Source organism: Capricornis sumatraensis, chromosome 3 (genome assembly GCF_032405125.1).
Source record: "Capricornis sumatraensis isolate serow.1 chromosome 3, serow.2, whole genome shotgun sequence".
Classification (NCBI taxonomy): domain Eukaryota; kingdom Metazoa; phylum Chordata; class Mammalia; order Artiodactyla; family Bovidae; genus Capricornis; species Capricornis sumatraensis.
Window position 1 is genome coordinate 100,061,269 of NC_091071.1, and position 21,082 is coordinate 100,082,350.

General features: G+C 34.2%; 1 protein-coding gene across 1 annotated transcript in view; it reads left to right on the forward strand.

Annotated features, from left to right (window-relative positions):
- LRP1B (LDL receptor related protein 1B) overlaps positions 1 to 21,082 on the forward strand; it is a 1,972,098-nt gene that overhangs the window by 812,579 nt on the left and 1,138,437 nt on the right. Inside the window, exon 7 of the mRNA XM_068968462.1 lies at positions 5,074 to 5,236. Coding sequence (XP_068824563.1) covers positions 5,074 to 5,236 — 163 coding nt within the window. The remainder of the gene's footprint in view (positions 1 to 5,073; positions 5,237 to 21,082) is intronic.

Here is a 21,082-nt window from a genome sequence, read left to right on the forward strand (position 1 = left end):
TTTCAGCCATCTCATCAGAACTGATTCAAATGAATTCTTTTTAACGGCTGAGTAATACTCCATTGTGTACATGTACCAAAGCTTTCTTATCCATTCATCTGCTGATGGACATCTAGGTTGTTTCCATGTCCTGGCTATTATAAACAGTGCTGCGATGAACATTGGGGTACATGTGTCTCTTTCAATTCTGGTTTCCTCGGTGTGTATACCCAGCAGTGTGATTGCTGGGTCATAAGGCAGTTCTATTTGCAATTTTTTAAGGAATCTCCACACTGTTCTCCATAGTGGCTGTACTAGTTTGCATTCCCACCAACAGTGTAGGAGGGTTCCCTTTTCTCCACACCCTCTCCAGCATTTATTGCTTGCAGATTTTTGGATCGCAGCCATTCTGACTGGTGTGAAGTGGTACCTCATTGTGGTTTTGATTTGCATTTCTCTGATAATGAGTGATGTTGAGCATCTTTTCATGTGTTTGTTAGCCATCCGTATGTCTTCTTTGGAGAAATGTCTATTTAGTTCTTTGGCCCATTTTTTGATTGGGTGGTTTATTTTTCTGGAATTGAGCTGCAGGAGTTGCTTGTATATTTTTGAGATTAGTTGTTTGTCAGTTGCTTCATTTGCTATTATTTTCTCCAATTCAGAAGGCTGTCTTTTCACCTTGTGTATATTTTCCTTTGTTGTGCAGAAGCTTTTAATTTTAATTAGATCCCATTTGTTTATTTTTGCTTTTATTACCAGAATTCTGGGAGGTGGATCATAGAGGATCCTGCTGTGATTTATGTCGGAGAGTGTTTTGCCTATATTCTCCTCTAGGAGTTTTATAGTTTCTGGTCTTACATTTAGATCTTTAATCCATTTTGAGTTTATTTTTGTGTGCGGTGTTAGAAAGTGATCTAGTTTCATTCTTTTACAAGTGGTTGACCAGTTTTCCCAGCACCACTTGTTAAAGAGATTGTCTTTACTCCATTGTATATTCTTGCCTCCTTTGTCAAAGATAAGGTGTCCATATGTGTGTGGATTTATCTCTGGGCTTTCTATTTTGTTCCATTGATCTATATGTCTGTCTTTGTGCCAGTACCATACTGTTTTGATGACTGTGGCTTTGTAGTAGAGCCTGAAGTCAGGCAAGTTGATTCCTCCAGTTCCATTCTTCTTTCTCAAGATTGCTTTGGCTATTCGAGGTTTTTTGTATTTCCATACAAATCTTGAAATTATTTGTTCTAGTTCTGTGAAAAATATGGCTGGTAGCTTGATAGGGATTGCGTTGAATTTGTAAATTGCTTTGGGTAGTATACTCATTTTCACTATATTGATTCTTCCAACCCATGAACATGGTATATTTCTCCATCTATTAGTGTCCTCTTTGATTTCTTTCATCAGTGTTTTATAGTTTTCTATATATAGGTCTTTAGTTTCTTTGGGTAGATATATTCCTAAGTATTTTATTCTTTTATTGAATGATAATTGCTTTACAAAATTTTGCTGTTTTCTGTCAAACCTCAACATGAATCAGCCATAGGTATACATATATCTCCTCCCTTTTGAAACTCCCTCCCATCTCCCTCCCCATTCCACCCCTCTAGGTTGGTACAGAGCACCTGTTTGAGTTTCCTGAGTCAGACAGCAAACTCCCATTGGCTATATATTTTATATATGGTAGTGTAAGTTTCCATGTTACTCTTTCCATACATCTCACTCTCTTCTCCCCTCTCCCCATGTCTGTAAGTCTATTCTCTAAGTCTGTTTCTCTATTGTTGCCCTGTAAATAAATTCTTCGGTACCTTTTTTTCTAAATTCCGTTTATATGCATTAGAATACAATATTTATCTTTCTCTTTCTGATTTACTTCACTCTGTATAATAGGTTCTAGGTTCATCTACCTCATTAGAAATGACCCAAAGGCACTCAACTATATCCCAATATAATCAACTATACCCCAATATAAAATACAAAGTTTAATATAAAAAATACACAAATTGGGTGGCTCAAAAAAAGGAAGAAATCTATTTTCTCATATTCTGCAGCCTGGAATTCCAAGCTCAAGATGCAACAGGGTTGGACTTTCTGAGATCTTTCTTTGGGTTGTTTTTCTCTGTTTTCAAGTAGTCCCAGAATTGTCTCTGTATACCTAAATCTCTTTCGATAAGGATACTAGAAAATTTGGTTTAGGGCTTACACTATATGGCCTCATTTTAATGTAATATTCTCTTTAAATATTTTATTTCCAAATATATTCACATTTGCCATGCGGACATTAAGGCTTTAACATATGAATTTGGAAGGAAAATAATTTAGTCCACAATAATTAGCATATATTACATTATAGTAAATCAAAAGTGTTAAGTTCTACATTCACCAATTCTGATAATTAATTAGTTGTCTTATAATGTGATGATAAGAAAAATCTGATGTAACATTTTTAATCCAGTTATAGATTATCATAACTACTACTCATTTTTAAACTTTTCCCTCAAATTTTAAAATTAATTTCTCTTGGATACAACTTTTTTTTTGTTTGTATAAGTTTTTACATTCAGCATATATTACCCTTGAATAAGACTGTTAAGTTACTTATATGTAACTTTATAAGTTTCAAAAAATTTCAATATTTTTTTGCTGTAATTCAAATGTTTACCATTATTGATATTTAGATTATTTTATGATTCAGAAGTAAGTAGTCAGTACCTACAGATGTTGTAGATACAAACACAAAAGTAAACTTCACTTTTGGCATATAAGAAATTCTGAATGATCATAAAGCAACTCTTTCAAAAGAACAGGGAGGGTAAAATCCTAGTAACTTTTATTTGAAAAATGAATTAAAAGCAATTAGAGAAAAATTATAACAGGAACACTTTCAACTTTTTTAGTAACAATAAAGTAATAAGGATCTTACTAAAATTTTAGAGGCATTTTTATAATGTCAAAAATCTCCTAAAATTTTCAAAATATTTTACCTAATTTTATTTATTTATCTCTCTATATATGTCTATCCATTCATCCATTGATTTACTTACTTGAACTCTGTTTAATTGCATTAATTCTCCAGTCTTAATAAAAATCATATTAAAAGCAGATAGAAACTTCAAGTTTAGAAAAAGGAAACAAAATCAATTCCCGCTGTTTCTGTTAGGCTAATTATTAGGTTTTTTAGTGAGACCTTGCTGATTCAAACTAGGATGCTGTTAACAATACCTATTGTTTCAGTAGCAGAGAATCTTTCTGCAGTGATCCAGAACTGAAGAAAGGTGTGAATGCTGTCAAACAGCTCTTTTGTCTGAATTTACAATTGCATAGACTAAACCAACTGCAGGCCTACCATGAGAGATGGGTTACTGAATGGACTTTGGCACATACTTTATCTGAACACTAGGTATTTGAAATGACATTTGAAACAGTGGGTTCTGTTCTCTAGCTAATATAATAATGCAAAGGGAATAAAAAGCAAAGCTAAGTATACATTTCTACATTTCTGGAGACAGAAAAAATAGTTTAGATTTTTAAATATCCTGGCTAATGAAATGGTTCATGTAGTCTGTGGAGTAGTTAAATGCTTATGTCTCCATAAAAACCATGTAATTTAGAAATGAAACTGTAATTGATGACCTAAAAAAAATCTGTATCCAGTGAATTGCAATATTCACTTGCTGCTTGTCCTTGTAGGGATTTTTAGAGATTTCTACACAATTGGTGTCTTCTCTACCATGGTTTGAAAAAAAAAAATATATATATATATATATGTAGATACACACATCTCACTTGGACTTCCCTGGTGGCTCAGAAGGTTAAGCATCTGCCTTCAATGCGGGAGATCCAGGTTTGATCCCTGGGTCAGGAAGATCCCCTGGAAAAGGAAATGGCAACCCACTCCAGTACTCTTGCCTGGAGAATCCCATGGATGGAGGAGCCTGATAGGCTACAGTCCATGGGATCACAAAGAGTCGGACACGACTGAGCAACTTCACTTTCACTTTTTCATCTACAACTATCAAATTAAAATTTGCCGTAGATATAAATATGACTGTCATAAAATTCAGGAATGAATTTGAATCAGAAATTTATTTATGGAATTATTGGAGAACCAGCCCAGTATTGATGATCTAAGATCATTAGTGGAAATGCATACTTACAAGCATCTTAAAGAAATGTTTAAATGATATTCATAGTTAGGTATAAAAATGATCAGTGCCTCAGAGAATAAGAAACCATAACTTTTAGGGTTATCTATTGGGATAAATGTCAGTTGGTTAGCATGAAATTTCATAGTGTATGGTTCTGATCAAATAGAAAATACTCAAGTTAAAAACAGATACATTCTTCTAGACCTGTACTATTCATATGAGTCACTGGCTTCCTACTTTTTTTCAAGTTTGAATTAATTAAAATGAAATACAATAAAGATTCAGTTTACAGTCACACTAGCCACAAATTAAGTGCTCACTAGACACAGTTGACTAGTCATTATTTTATTGTACAGCATAGATATAGAATATTACCATCATAAAACAAATTACTTTCCTAGAGAAACAGCCCTCTTCTAGAGAATTAACCGATCTTTGAGCAATCTTACTTTACAGTGTCTACATATGCCATCAGAAGAACATTTCACCCCTCCTTTTGTGTTATTTCCAGAAGAGGATCTGTAAAAAAGAGTTTACCTTAGTTCACAAAAAATATGTATTCCTCTTACTACTAAAACATTTAGCTGTGTCATTGAACCAGTTATGTCCATTGAGTTAGATGAACTATTTGAACAAATGCAAAAACTAGGTGAAATATTTTAATGTAAATTCCTATTCTTTAGGATTTAGAAACTCTTTGCCCTTTTGTCTAGATCATATTCAGTGCTTAGATAGCAGGAAAAAAGTATCAAGAGATAGTGATTATTTTGCAGAATAAGCACTTATTTTGGCATAGAAATTATCTTTGCAGGGTTTTTTTTTTAATTGTAAAGCTACTTGTACTTTTAAAACATCTTCTGTGGTGGTTTGGACAGACTTATGTACTCTTAGTTTTATGATACTAGATTTGCACATGCGAGTCAATGATTGTGTGTTTGTGTGTGTGTTTCAGATGTACAACAAATGGCAATTGATTGGCTGACCAGGAATCTCTATTTTGTGGACCATGTCAGTGACCGGATATTTGTGTGTGATTACAATGGCTCTGTTTGTGTCACCCTGATTGACCTGGAACTTCACAATCCGAAGGCAATAGCAGTGGATCCAATAGCAGGGTAAGAAATTCTTTGTAGTGTTTGATCTGAAATAATTTCCCTTAAAAAAAAAAAAAAAGTCTGAGAAGAGTTGTGGAATGTAAGACAACAGGCTCAAAAGTGTTTTTAATATTGATTTGAACAGTTACATTACAGGAAGGAAAAAAGAAGTTGTAATCTACTGTGAAGAAGCTCAGGCATACCATTTCCTTAACACATCATTATTGCAAGTCTTGCCTAAGACACAGTCAACGTACTACTCTCCTAATAATCACTTTGATGTCACCAGAGAAGAGCCTCAGCATTGTTTTAAGTTAAAGACAGGAGACCTAAGTTACTTAGTAGTGGACCTTGTAGTTAGCAAACTTCAAAACTTCTACCTGAAAAATGGGCTATTAAAAAATTTAAGTCCAACACAACATTTAAGATTTATTAAAGGAACATTGTACATGTTTGAGGATATTAGTAAGACATGAAGTTTGTCTTTGTTAATTGAAACCATTTTTTTTCTCTAACTATTGATGTGTAAACATTGTAGTATTATGGAGTAACTTAATTAATCATCAGAATCCATCTTCACTTTTTCTTTGACTTTCCAGCTTTGCAAGCTGCTTTATTGGTTCAAAAGAGGCCTTCTTTTATCTGAACTTCTTTTAACTAATAGACTAATCCCTCTTTTTAAAATATTTCATAATTTATCAAATTATAGGTAAATATGTTTAAATTCCCAATAATTTTGTTCATGTAATTAGGAACTTAATACAGGAATTATACTTTAATTTTATAAATACCATGGTATTATATAAAGTTCTATAAAATTAATATTTTTACCAGTAACTATTGGGAAAGGATATTTTCAAAATAATGGTATAGTGTACAACTTCAGTTGGAGGAGCTGGTGGGTGCTTTTTTCAGATATAAGTTGTAACAAAGATTTAAAAACAAAAATTTTATCCTTGTTGTTGCTTGAATCGTCCCCCGGCAGTTCAGGCTGAAATGTCTGATGGAACATAGCCTAAACTGCCATAAGCCTCCATTCAATAAATGGGAAAATATTTACTGAAGAAACAGCTGTCATCCATATGTGGACTTTTGTCACTCTTTACTTAAAGTCTGATTGAATATTAAGATGCATCATCACAATGGTTTTGATTTTGACAAGAACAGCTTGCACGTAAGAGCTTTGCTAGGAAGCCTGTGTAATATAATTCTTGAATGTAGCTCTATTTGTATTTGCAGCAGATGGTTACTTGACTCAAATCAGACTGCAGCAATGCTTTGAAAGACATTAGTAAGAGAAGTTGTACTTAAACTGATTTGTTTGGGTGTTGAATAAGGGTAGTAAGGAAGAATTGGAAATATACAAATGTGCTAACAACATTCTTCTGGCATTCTGTTTAGAAATATATTTGCGTGCATGTTTTTCCTGGGTGTGCTAAATGAATTCAGAAGTAGTCTTTATACAGTCTTGTCTGTCAAAAATGTTGAGATGAAGCTGTTGTGTTTCTCCCCTTTCTACCACTCTTATTATTCCCCATTCTTAAAAACAAAAGATTCAGAGACTCTTTTCAAAAAGAACTGCCAATCTGAAATATAATGTTTGTGACACCACCATCTCCCCTTCTGAACAGTAACATATTTTATCTTCTCAAGCTTCCTATTTCTCCCTGTCATTACATGAAAGGACCATATTTTGTCATTTTTGTCAAAGGATTTAGGAGTAGAAAACCTCCACATTGCTGTGTTTATTCTCTGCTGAATTCCTCTGGGCCTAGTAACGGTTTAAATGTATTTTGTCATGTATCATTTATCACATAAGGCTCTTTGGAATTTTTTGTTGGTTTGTTGGTTTGCTATGTGTCTCAATTGCTGTTTTTTCAGTCATGGATTTTAGAAATCAGAGAAGGAAAAGCTCTTCATATTTATAAATATAATCCTGTTTATAATAAAACAGTTTTTTAAAAATTCTGATATTTTTCTCTCAATATCAGAAATTTGGCTAGGGTTAATGTGATACTGTCTAGGGAAACAACAGCAAGTTTTCCTTTTTTCTCTTTTTTCTTCTGTTTTTGGGCAGCTCAAGGGTAATTTGAATAGTTGAGGTTAGAATGATTCTGCATGATCTACTTAAGGGGACAAGTGCCACCAGTGAACTTTCTCTTGCCTTTTCCTAATTGTTATAACTTCAGTTCAGAAAATATCGGAATGTCTTAAAAGTCTGACCCAACTATTAAGTGCTTGATCTTAATTAGGTATAGAAAAGGATAGGAGATTTGTTGCAGATTTGCTTTACCTCTCACAGGCTACATTGAAAAATATACTTTTTACTTGACTGCACTTTTGATGTTACTTTTCGCAACCTCATATTCCCTTTTTATATAAAAATTATTACAATATTGTCATTCTGAAATTTCTAATTTTTTAAAAAATTCTCCATGAGTTGAATGTAAATTAGTAAATTTCTCTAGAAAATCAGTGTGACTTGGACCAGGCTCCAATCTAAATTTGCCAGAAAAAATATTGTTTATAAACCTTGTTTTCATTCTTGCAGTATTGACATTGATTCATTAATTCAGGCTATTTTTCTGGAGATATTTCTTGGGATTTTCTTATTAATTTCAAATTTTAGCAGTATTGTTTTCCCATGGTTTCTTGAAGAAATTTCTAAAACTATTTCTATCCTGTCATAAGTGTTTGAAGGTAGCATAGAGATCATAGTCCAACCAGTATCAAAAATAGTTTTTCTGGTGGTAGTTATTAGAACTTGGCTTGTTTAATGATTAAGAGTTTAATCTAAAGTCACTCACCCTAGGATCAAATCCTAGCTATACCAGTTACTAGATGTTGGATGTCTCTTTTTATCTTTATTTTCTTATCATAAAACTATGAATAATGATAATCCACTAAAGGGCTCTTGTGAGGATTAAATAATGTCAAAACATATAAAGGGCTTACATACTTTCTGAGTATGTGAGGTTCTCTTTTTCATGTTATTTCAAAAATAACTACTAATTTTTCCAATGTTTATAGTGCTGTTGTGAATAGAGTAACCAGACCAATATTTTACCTCATTAAAGGTGATCTTTTTGTTTACAGTCCAATTCTCTTTCTACTACAAATGCTTTAAAATGGCTTACTTCATATAGACTGTCTATTATATAGCCAAGTACTAAGTAAAAGGAGGGGAAATGAGAATAAAGTAGTATGGCTTGGGAATAAAATGAAATGTATATGTGATGGAGGAGAAAATTATAGAATAACTATGGGTTTAAGGAAGAAAGTAGCAGAGGAAACACTAATTTAATAATTGATCTTGTGGAGGTTATGTTTGAATAACCTTCAAGGTCTTCCAGAATATAAACTAGTGAATAAACCCCCTTCATAGTTACCTTAGTCAGTTGATCTGTATTTTTAATATCAAATTGTTTTAATAATAAACCATTTAGTTTTTCAATCTGATGAAGGTTGTAACTGAGGACAGGAGAGAAACTACTTTAGAATGTTGGTTCTCAGGTTTGTTTCCAAGCTTCCTATTAAACTAAAATCAGCACACTACACTATTCAAAAGTACATTTTACCATGAGCATAAAATTGTTACAATAATATTGCAAAAGAAGGGATCAATTGATGCTAAGCATGGTAAATATTAGAAAAACAGTAAAATTAAGATATTTTAGGGATGGAGTTGGACTTTAAAATTCAGGGAAAATATTTGGGGGGCTTGAGGTATTGTGTATGTGCTTTTTGTCTTCCATTGCCCAGTCATGTCCAACTCTTTTGCAGCCCCATGGACTGTAGCTCTCCAGGCTCCTTTGTTCATGGAATTTTGCAGACAAGAATACTAGAGTGGGTTGGGTTGCCATTTCCTCCTCTAGGAGATCTCCCCAACCTGGGGATTGAACTTGCGTCTCTTGTGTCTTCTGCATCTCCTGCATTGGCAGGCAGATTCTAGCTAGAACTCATATTCAATAGAGTTATGTGAGATGGCCAGTTAGAGAGAGAGGGGAAATCTCCTATATCGTGTGAAATGGTGGAAATCGATTGCATTACCAATACTATGTCTACCTTTTTTCTATATAGGATAGACTTTTGACTTGTAAAGAAGGAATGACAGAATGATCTATAGGATATTTGTGAATCCATGACCCCATGACAGTATTGAGGGGAAAAAAAGTGTTATCTTTGTTCTCTATAAAAGTAGTTTATCTGCCAGGAGCCAGAGGAGGACTGAGGCTTAAGTCTCAGAAGCTGAATTCACATAAGAGTAACTGGCAGTATTTAATAGTTAAGAATACCTTTCCCATCATCAACCTGGATCCCTGCTGCTGGTGAAACTAGTCATGGCTGAGAAATTAAAAATAGAATCAAAGTTAAAGCCAATGGGGACCAAGACTGACTAATGAAATGTGCTTCCTCAGTACCTTCTTTGGTATTCCTCTTCATTAGAAGAAAACTCAGAAAAACATGGAGACATTTTAATAGCTCCAATAGTCATTCTCCTGAATTTATGTATTGATCTGCTGTAATTTCTCTTTGAACATCTTAAACATTATTTTGTTTTATTTTTATATGTTGAGGAATAAAATGAAATGCTGAAAGTGTATTTTGGTTTCTTAATTTAATTTTGAAACAGTCTTGGTCTTGAGCATGATAGTAGTACTCGGTTGGGTTGAGCTCTGAATTCATCTGTATGTGGGAAAATGCTAAGGAAGTTGTCTACTTTTCTTTATACTCAATGGATGATTGAGCACTGTACATAATGCAGTACAATGAAAACCTCCTTAGGCTTATACATTTGTATTAATTATTTCAAAAATCTTACCAATGCATTTTCTTACCTATATCAATGAAATTCAAGTAGATGTCTATATAGCACTAGCTGTATTTCTTTTTATCTGTCTATAAGCTATCCAAAATCACTGCAGATGGTGATTGCAGCCATGAAATTAAAAGACACTTGCCTCTTGGAAGAAAAGTTATGACCAACCTAGATAGCATATTCAAAAGCAGAGACATTACTTTGCCAATAAAGGTCCATCTAGTCAAGGCTATGGTTTTTCCAGTGATCATGTATGGATGTGAGAGCTGGACTGTGAAGAAAGCTGAGCACCGAAGAATTGATGCTTTTGAACTGTGGTGTTGGAGAAGACTCTTGAGAGTCCCTTGGACTGCAAGCAGATCCAACCAGTCCATTCTGAAGGAGATCAGTCCTGGGTATTCATTGGAAGGAATGATGCTAAAGCTGAAACTCCAGTACTTTGGCCACCTCATGCAAAGTGTTGACTCATTGGAAAAGACTCTGATGCTGGGAAGGATTGTGGGCAGGAGGAGAAGGGGACGACAGAGGATGAGATGGCTGGATAGCATCACTGACTCGATGGACGTGAGTCTGAGTGAACTCCAGGAGTTAGTGATGGACAGGGAGGCCTGGAGTGCTACAATTCATGGGGTTACAGAGAGTCGAACATGACTGAGTGACTGAACTGAACTGGACTGAAGCTATCTAAATATGCTATCTAAATATATATGTGCGTATTTCCCATTTAACACTACTACAAACTTCTCTGGGTGAGTCTAACAATCTTGGATTTAGGTTCATAGGTAATTATATAAGAAAATGGCATCTGCCTATCTTAGGCCAACTTACCAAAAGTCTTAGGAGAGTTATTGCCAACCCCTTTCCAATCAAGAGTTGCATATGCAAATAGGCAGGACAACATGGGTGTACAGGTATATGTTTCACGATCTGAACTATTTTAACTGCAATTAGTGATTCAGAGCCATACGCAAGTGCATAAATCCATATGAGCTCTCTTAACTATGACTCAAATTGTTTTATTCTCATTAATTAATTTTGTCTAGGTTCAACTTCTTTCCAAATTCCTCTATAGACCTTTCTTCAAGTATATGTTTATGTATGGCATCACCTTTAATTACTGACTCCTTCAGTTACAAATGATTATTCTATTATACTGTAATTAGCCTGGGAATATGGAAAAGCAACTTGGAGTGGCTTATTTTGTTTAGTGCAACCTTTACTGGAAACTTAACACACATTGCTTTAACTCTCACTGTGTTCTTGACTCATATAATTCATAATGTCAAAGTAATCCAATCTCTATTCTCTTTGCTGTTTTCCATCTCATGTTTTTTTTAATTCCATAAGTTTTCAGTGTTTGTTAATCTTACCTCTAAATTATTGAGTTCAAAAGCTTGTTTTAATTATACATAATATCTTCACAATCTTCTAGCCACTTCCTGCTAAAGAGGTTTCTTTGAATTCTCACTGAATAAAGATGTCCTCTCAACTAGAGAAAGTAACAGAAAAGCTGTGTACAGCCTAAATTATGAAGGGATTTATCATATCATCTGAAAACCTAGATTTAGGACAGCCCTTGGTTGATTTATTGACTCAACAGTATCATTAACCACCCGGGTTCCTCCTACCTCTTTATTGTATAATGTTATCATTAATGTGTGCTTTTCAAGCTAATTGCTACTGAAGTTTCAGGGATCCTAATTAGAAACATGGCAGTCAGTTTAAAAAACCAAGCAAACAAACAAAGAAACAAACAAACAAAAAAAAACAGCAGTGCTTCTTCCTTGGGTGTAGAAGAGCTCCCAAAGCAGATATTCCCTCGTGTCTTCTCGGTCACGCCTGGGTACATGCCAATTTAAACGAGACAGTCAAAGACAATTTTTCTTTCCTTTGGCATATGAAAGACAGAGGGACATGGGCGAGAATTTGGGACCACAATAACATGGAAGAAAGAAAAATGGATTATGTACCTACATCATCTTCCACGACATTGTAGTGTAATAATCCTTTCTCATGTACAGCCCTTTATCTTTTCTTTATATTTCTCAGGCACTGAGGGGCCTCTTTTAACTTAGCTAACCCTGAGGAATATATACAAATATTATTTCCCAACCCTTCATTCCATCTTCTCTGAGAGTTTCTTTGTTTGCTTTTAGCCCAGAATGTTAAAACTAATTCTGAGGAGTATTTCTCTTGTCACTTTTTTAAAGCAAATGACAATTATTTTTGTTTCTTTGTTTTCTGTAACTTTTTCTACAACACTGATAAGAGACTGGGTTGGAGGTACTCTGTATAGCATTCCACTATCTCTTTAAAGATATAATGTGAGAGGCTGGATGGAAGCTTTTATTGTACCAGATTTTCCAACACTCTTGGAAACCATGTGACTATTTCTAAGCCACTGGGGCAATATTAAGTAAATTATTGTTTCACTTATGAAATGATTCTATGGTGGTATGAAAACTTTCTTACTCTCTGCCAAAGAATAGTTTACATATTTGAAGAATTTGTGCTGTTATTAAAAAACAATAATTTTCTATTTTTAAGAAGTTAAAATTTATTTCTAATTGTTTCCTATGTAGAGTTCTATGAAAACATGAAGTAGTAATAAGGCATTTTACTGCTTTTGAAAATATATGGACAGCTTTCATGTAGCACGCAGGTGTGATCAGACATCAAAGATATGATATAGTCTGTTCTCTTATGGAGCTTGGAGTATAACAGAATTATACATCAAATATCAAATATTATAGTCAGAAGGTATGGTTACTAAAGCTTACCCACCAAAATTATAGATAAAAAATACTAAGCAGTAATTTATTTGACATTTCTGAGATAAATAATGGATAAGGCATAAATGTTACTTAAAAAAATAAAAATGAGAGAAACTTGGTTTGTAAACACTGAAGGAAAGGACGAGATTTAAAAACAATAGAATAAGTACTTAGCACCATTCCCCTTGAACATATAACATAAATTCTGAATTTTACCATGTACATTATAATCATATATAACCAAAACACACATGCACAAATAAGAAGTGAAAACAATATTCAGCTTTTATGCTGAGATACAGTTTGTTCTGCTTGACTGCTGAGCCTTGCAGGATATTGAACCAAAATTGATATTTTCCCTTGAGCCAGATTCTCAGTGGTTTTATTTGGGAGAAATTAACCTGACTTTTAGGGTCATAGTGGATGTTTTCCAACGACAAGTGATTTTTCACTCAACATTTTTTTTTTTAAATTATGTAAAAGGGAAAGCAAATATTGAGAGCCTTTGGTATTCTTTCAGTTTTAGCTAAAAAATTGTCTATGTTAGTATTTGTAAAAATTGTACTTAGGCAGGGGTCTTCATACTTCCTGATAACAAACTCCAGTATAAAAGAAGTCATCAAAAGAACATGTAAATGGCATAAAAATAGACACATAGACCAGTGCAAGAGAATTGAAAGCACAGAAATAAACTCAAGCATATATGGTCAAGTAATATTTTTGATAAGGGAGCCAAGAATACTTAATGGAAAGAGACTTTCCAATAAATAGTGCTAGAATAATGGGATATTCACATGTAAAATAATGAAGCTGGACTCATATCTTATATAATTTTCACAAATGAATTCAAAATGAATTAAAGATTTAAATGTAAGACCTGAAATCATGAACTAACCTGAAATCATGAACTAACCTAAAATAAAGCTTCTTGGCGTGGGTCTAGCCAATCAATTTTGAATATGATACCTAAAGCACAAGCAACAAAATTAAAAATAAAATAAATTAAATGAGTGGGAATACATCAAACTTAAAAGTTTCTAAATAGCAAAGAGAAAAAAAAAAATCAGCAAAGTGAAAAGACAATTTCATTGTTGTTCAGTCACAAAGTCATACCCAGCTCTTTGTGATGCCATGGACTACAGTAGGCTAGGCTTCCCTGTCCTTCACTATCTCCTAGAGTTTGCTCAAACTCGTGTCCATTGAGTCAGCCAGTTGGTCATTCAGCCACTGGTTGATTTCATCCAACCATCTCATTCTCTGTTGCTTACTTCTCCTGTCAGTCTTTCCCAGCATCAGGATCTTTTACAGTGAGTCAGCTCTTCTCATCAGGTGGCAAAAGTATTGGAGCTTCAGCATCAGTTCTTTCAATAAATATTCAGGATTAATTTCCTTTAATATTGACTGATTTTATCTCCTTGCTGTCCAAGGGATTCTCAAGAGTCTTCTGTAGAACCACAATTCTAAAGCATCAATTCTTCAGCAATCAATCCTATTTATGGGCCAACTCACATCTGTGCATGACTACTGGAAAATGATAGTTTTGACTATATGGACCTTTGTTGACAAAGTGATATCTCTAGTTTTTAATATGTTGTCTATCTACAGAATGAGAAAAAAAAATTGCAAACAATATATCTGATAAGTGAGTAGTATCCAAAAAAGTATGAGTTATTTACTCATACAACTCAGTAGCATAAAAAACAACCCAATTGAAAAATGGGTAAAGGACATAAATAGATGTATGAAAGTCCAACAGATATATTAAAAGGTGTTCAACATTACTAGTCTTTAGAGAAATGCAAATTAAATGACAACTTAGACAGTGATACATGTCATTTTTTTCTCAATAAAACTGTAAAAAATAAAATGAAAAATTATGATTAAATGCACAATTAACTGCAGATAAAAATGTGCCCTGGTGACATATTAAAATAAATTAATGCTTTTTGAGAAAAACAGAACAATTTCTGTAATTCTTCTTGTTCATAATGATTGAGTATAGTTATAGAACATCATAAAAATGCTTAATAAATCCCTGTATTTACTTCCTAAATCTTTTTAGCAGCATAAAATGAGACTAAATACTGAAAGAAAATATCCCTATTTTCTGGAAGCCTTCAGTCTAGGTCTTAAAATAAAAGTTAGAATTGAGAATCTAATTAATTTGAAGTATACCTAGGTATTTAATTTGTCTAATGAAGTCAATCTGGGACTTGTCTAAAGTGGAACGTTGCAGTGATTCAAAAGCCTCCAAACTGATACAGCCTCTGATTAATTTTTTATGAAAGTAAAATGCTCCACTTTATTTTTTAATTTTTATTGCATTATGAATTTAATTTGATAAGTATATTTCAAATGTATATAAATAATTTAATTTGTTTATTAAAAAGACTGCTTAGGACAAGCATAGTTCATATTGATTACACACAAATTTTGAATTAATATAAATAGAATAATCTAACAAGGACTATATTTATTAAGGTAATGTAGTTTTATCAACTCTTAGATTGCAACATAATACAATTATATTTCTCCCTTACATGTGAATTTGATGAAGGTGTTGGTACACAGCTTAATTCATGTAGTTTGTCTGGTATCAAAGCAAAGTTCCTTCTAATTTATGGCCATGGAATCTCAGAGTCTTGGAATATTCTCTTAACTAGCTGAAGGGGAAAATATTGAAGATACATAGACAGAGTAGGTGCAAGGGGATCAGGGAAATGTAGCCCCTAGGGAGTTCCTTATTCATGACAACACAATAGAACGTAAATGGGAACATCCATTTCCAAAGAATACTTTGCCATCTCAGCCAATGTCTTGTCTTCTGTCTACCAAATATCCATATGCATCTTTCTTCCCATACATCCAATCCAATACAGTTAAGACCAATGAGAGGATCTAAGTGATGTGCAGTCCTCTCTACTGTGTCCTTTTGTTGCTCCTTGTTGTAAAGTGAACTGGGAACCAAAACCAAAATATATAAACGAATGGACCAGTGATAAAATAACAAAATTCCCACTTGAAAAATGGAAGACTGGATGCACATAGTAGTCACTGTGACAGAGCAATACTGAAATCAGCCAGGCAAGTAAAGTGAAGACTTTCTCCTCTGACTTTTTGGAAGTCACTTGTCTAGACAGTTTGTTTCCCTGAAACATTTTCCCTCGTCCACTGTTCTCCTTTACCTATGCTTCCACTGGGAGATTCTTTCTCATCTGTTGTGCTCAGTGCTACATCAAAGTTGGCAGAGAGGAATCTGCTTTCCCTGGGGGGTTTATGTATTTCACAGTTGTTCCTTTCAAATTGTTTACAGATTTAAAGAGACAAAGGATTTTGTAAGCTAGGCACATGGCTTTTTACAGTTACAATTTCCCTTGAAAATTAGTAGACATTTCTTTGTTTCCTATTACTTGGACATACCAATAACCACACTCAGTTATGGTTTAGAAACAATTATCAAATTATTTCTTTCCACCTCGCTTTCTTGGTTTTCTCTTTCAGCATAATAGTGGTCACTTTGAGGCCTGAAAACAGTAATTCAGTGTGAAGCAAATACCTTTTGTCCGAAGGATAAACTCTTCTATTTGAGAAAGCGTAATTGGCTTTTGTTGCTCAAAGCTATTTTCAATATTTTTTCTTACTATTCAGGTTCTAGAAGCAATGGACTTTTCCAAATCTGGGAGGTCCCAACTTTGACTTTCCTTTCATTTTTTGTTATTAAATAGGCAATTTGAACTTAAACTTTTTTCTTTTTATAATATCTTGCCAAAGTAAGTATGCAGTAACTAATACAACTACTATCATACTTTTAAATGTCTTTCTTTAAATCTATAAGGCTCAATAATCACTTGATTCTCCCTCCCAAGATATTTTCTAAGTTATTAAAAAAGGACATTTTTAATCAAGTAGTTTTAGCCTTTAGTATTTTCAGTCCTGAACAATAGTTACCTTTTTTCTGCTGCCTTACCATTAAACCCAGGGTTAGGTATTTTAGATTTTTATTAAGGTGCTTCTATACTTGTGCTACCAGCTTTTAAATCTGTTATGGTAATACTTGCTACTTGTAAATTTCAGTGGGTCACACAATATAAATGTGTTTTTTGTTTTAAGGCTCAAGTTAAAGTCCAATGCACATGTCCCTATTTATTAGATAGCTTTTCTCCAGGTGTTAATGCTAAGATGGAGAGTCCTTCTGTCTTGTGGTTTCTACATCCTTAAGGGTCTTGGAATCTTCTGATTTTTGAGGGGAGAGAAAAGACACATCTGCTGTTTAAAAAAGGAAGTGACATCTAGTTATTTAATCATATGTGGAGGCAAGAAGACTGGATAGCATGGTTTCTAGCTGAGAAGTTGTCAACCACTCCAGATTTTGAAAAGGGAGGGGCATGAGTCTTTGCTTGACTGTCCCATGACTGGACTGACCAATGACTGTCTCTGCCACTGTAGTCTCTGACTGATTCATAAATACAAATATTTCTTCATACACACACACACACGCACACACACACATATATATTGATTGCACAAATATATATGAATATATATTTGCCTTTTGTTACTAGCAAATTGGGCTTCCCTGGTGGCTCAGAGGTTAAAGAGTCTGCCTCCAATGCGCGAAACCCAGATTCGACCCCTGGGTCGGGAAGATCCCCTGGAGAAGGAAATGGCAACCCACTCCAGTATTTTTGCCTGGAGAATCCCATGGACAGAGGAGCTTGGTAGGCTACAGTCTATGGGGTTACAAAGAGTCGGATGCGACTGAGTGACTTCACTTTCACTTTCGCTAGCAAATTAAATGTAGAGTGGTTTAGCATTTCAAAGCCTTTGTTTCTTAAAGGTATTTTAAACTGAATGGGTTCATCTTTTTTCAAAGTGTCTTTACCTTGAATAAGTCATTTTTATTAAATTCATCTTTCCTCTTAACACATTCACAAATCCAAATCATCTATTAAAAGTTTGCTTGGCAGATATATAGTCAGAGAAACATTTAGATTATAACCTAGTAAATGAGTGAAATAATAAGCATCTTTACATTGAAACAATTTCACTAAATAGCTAGTGCCAGATCCATAGAATCTAAGTACACTCTTCTCTGAAAGGGGAAGAAACACCACGCGATATTATTTTCACTGTTTTCAGACATCAGAAGGAGTTGTCCTCTTCTGTCTGTGTTTCTTAAGGCACTACTACTCCTAACCCATGGAAGGCCTGATACACTCTATAGGCTATTACTTATCCTTTTTGCTTATTTGGTGAATGGTCTGAATAAATTTAATATTTGCAGAAATTCAATCTGAGCGTGAAGGACAAAATGAAGGATCGATGAGGGTAACACTAGAAGTAGAGCAGAAAAAACAAGACAGTTGAATCGTAAAAATATAGGATGATAAGGTTCAATGAATTTTAGAGTACTTTTGATAATAGTAGAAATTCTAGCTTCTACTGGATTAAATGATCATTTGTTTCCTCACTTAAGAAGGACAGAGGGAAATTCCATGGCTTCTCAGTGGTTAGGACTCTGGACTTTCACTGCTGAGGGCCTGAATTTGACTCTTGGTTGAGAAACTAAGATCTCACAAACCACATAAAAAAAGTTACATCTAGACTCAGTTGAATTGATGCTTCAGTGACATCATCAGAAAGCAACCTCTCTTCAATTATGTCGGCCCTGCCATGCACAGCTAAACCCCAGTTCCTTATTCCTCATGGTTATAAGGTTGCTGCCAGCAGCAACTAAGGAAACATTGCTTACTTATTCCAATGCAGAAAGAAGCCTGTCCCCTAAATATGGACTAAAAATCCATTACTTTATTGTAAATGGCTGCATAAGGTTGTTTTCTTATACCTGAAGCAATATCCATGGCTGGGCGAATCACATTAATTAAAATTCACCCCAAGATCTGAAAGTGGATCCAATTTCCCCTGAGTCATGTGCGCTCTAGTACTGATGAGGGTATGAGGGAATGATGGCTCTCTGAACATAATCAAGTTTCCACTGGGAGAAAAATAAATGGAAAAAAACAAAACAGATAATGTCAGTGAGAATGGAACAGAGATGTATGGATTTAGTGTCATCGGAATATTTGCTGTGGAATGAAAACTACTTGAGAGAAAATTTGTATTTTCCCTGATAGATATTTTAGGTGTTTTATAAAGCTCTGTGAATACCGGATAAGGATGGTAATGGAAGTGATAATGATGATGGATGATGATCACAAAGATGGCAATGAAAACAGCATCAATATCACCAGTGATGGTGATACCTTACCAAGGCAGTTTTGAAACTGTGGCTACCAAGTGTGGATTTTGATCTTGAAGACTGCTAAATTTAAAGAGAAAGTCCTAGTTTATTCCACAGGGAAAGATGCTATTCAGATTTTTAGTGACTTCCCAGTAAATAAGAGAGACAGATGATTGATAATAAGGAAATTCCTGGTTAGAAAGACTAGCTGCTGGACAGTCTGCCTTCTTTTAGGTATTCTTACTCTTCAAACTGTGTATGTTTAAATTATTCCAACAAGTAACTGAATTGAATAAATACATACATGAGAATACATAAATTAAAGTTTCCTTAATGAAGAAAAGAAAAAAAAAGGTATGCCTGCTTTGTTTTTCATTCATTTTTCATAGTTTTTTCAGGTATTATACAGCTTAATATTGCTTTATTTGAGGAATAATTTAAATATATTTCTTAACATTAATTACATTAAAGTAATAGTGAACATCAATAGTTCATAAAATTTCTTTGTTTTGTAATGTGTAGGATTAAAGGCTAAAGTATGATTAATTATGATTAAAACCAAAATCCTATTTTCCCCCATGAGATAGAAATATATATTTTTGCCAGTAATAAGTCAATTTAAAGGATTATAGTCCCTGCCTTAAACACCTGTAATTAATATTAATAATATTTTCTAAAAGTTATATCTGAGCTGTGGCATTTTCTGGGAGATAGTCTTATGAAAAGTTTGAATTAGAAAGGATATTGTGTGTTTGCCATAATAACATTCTCTGTGTTCATATTGTAGAACCATCTGTAAACCACTGAAGACAAAGTATAGTACTCTAAGGAGCATCTTGCTCTGCCCCTTTGTCCTTCTTGAACTGATGGTGAACCCATTATAGGGAGCTAGTTCACAGTGGTCTCATCGGTGGTATTGTAAACTTCCCCATAATGGAGATGATTTTATTGAGTATGTTCTCATATATGACTTCAACTGCTGTAGAGCCTCGAGTCACTTTATCATTTACCAAAGTAAATACTAAACTATTTAATTCATATATGGAAAAGTAGAGTCAATGAACTAGTTTTGCATTTTATATCTTATTTGTCTTGTGCTGCATCATAATGGACATTTGCCATTCCAATAGGACCCATTTTGTTTGAGAGTCAGTGATAGGGAAAGAGATTAACCTCCACAGCAGTGTTACTGTTTACTTTGGGCCAGGTGTTGCTCACTTCCTCTACATTCATCAACTTAAGTTTGCAGTGTTCTGTGAGATGCATTGGAGAAGGAAATGGCAACCCACTCCAGTGTTCTTGCCTGGAGAATCCTAGGGACGAGGGAGCCTGGTGGGCTGCCATCTATGGAGTCGCACAGAGTCAGACACGACTGAAGTGACTTAGCAACAGCAGCAGCGGCAGTGAGATACTTCGTACTACTATCTTTTGAAGATGAAGTTTGGGGAGAGGTAAATTATAGGTCCAGGGTTAAAGAACAGTAAGTATTGGAGTCGGGATTCAAACCCTAGCAATGTCACTCTGTAGCCTGTCCTCATATCTGCTGCTTTATGCCAACAATGAATCAGCTTTAAACTAGTAAGTTTTATGATGAGTTAGGGGTTCATAGCATGCTAGCATTTACCCAGAAGACTGGGTACTCAGCCTTGCAGAAAATGACAATCTAGGAATATGCAATGTGAGAATTTTGTATCTCTATATGGGGCACCTGTAGATTTGCTTATATGTCATCTCCATCAATGAATAGAAATGACACAGAATTAGTTGCTGAAAATTAGAAGAAACTACACAATATTCTGGAAAAGGGTAACAGGTTGTGGCAGGGGAATAGGGAGGTATGAATACTGAAAGAATTTTTAGGGCAATTAAACTATTCTGTTTGATACCGTAATGGTGAATACAAGTCATGCATTTGCCAAAACCAAAATAGATAATTATACAACTCAAAAAGTAAACTATGTGCTTAAGTTAATATAATGAATCAATATCCATTCATAAATGTATACATGTGTAACACACTAATACAAAATGTT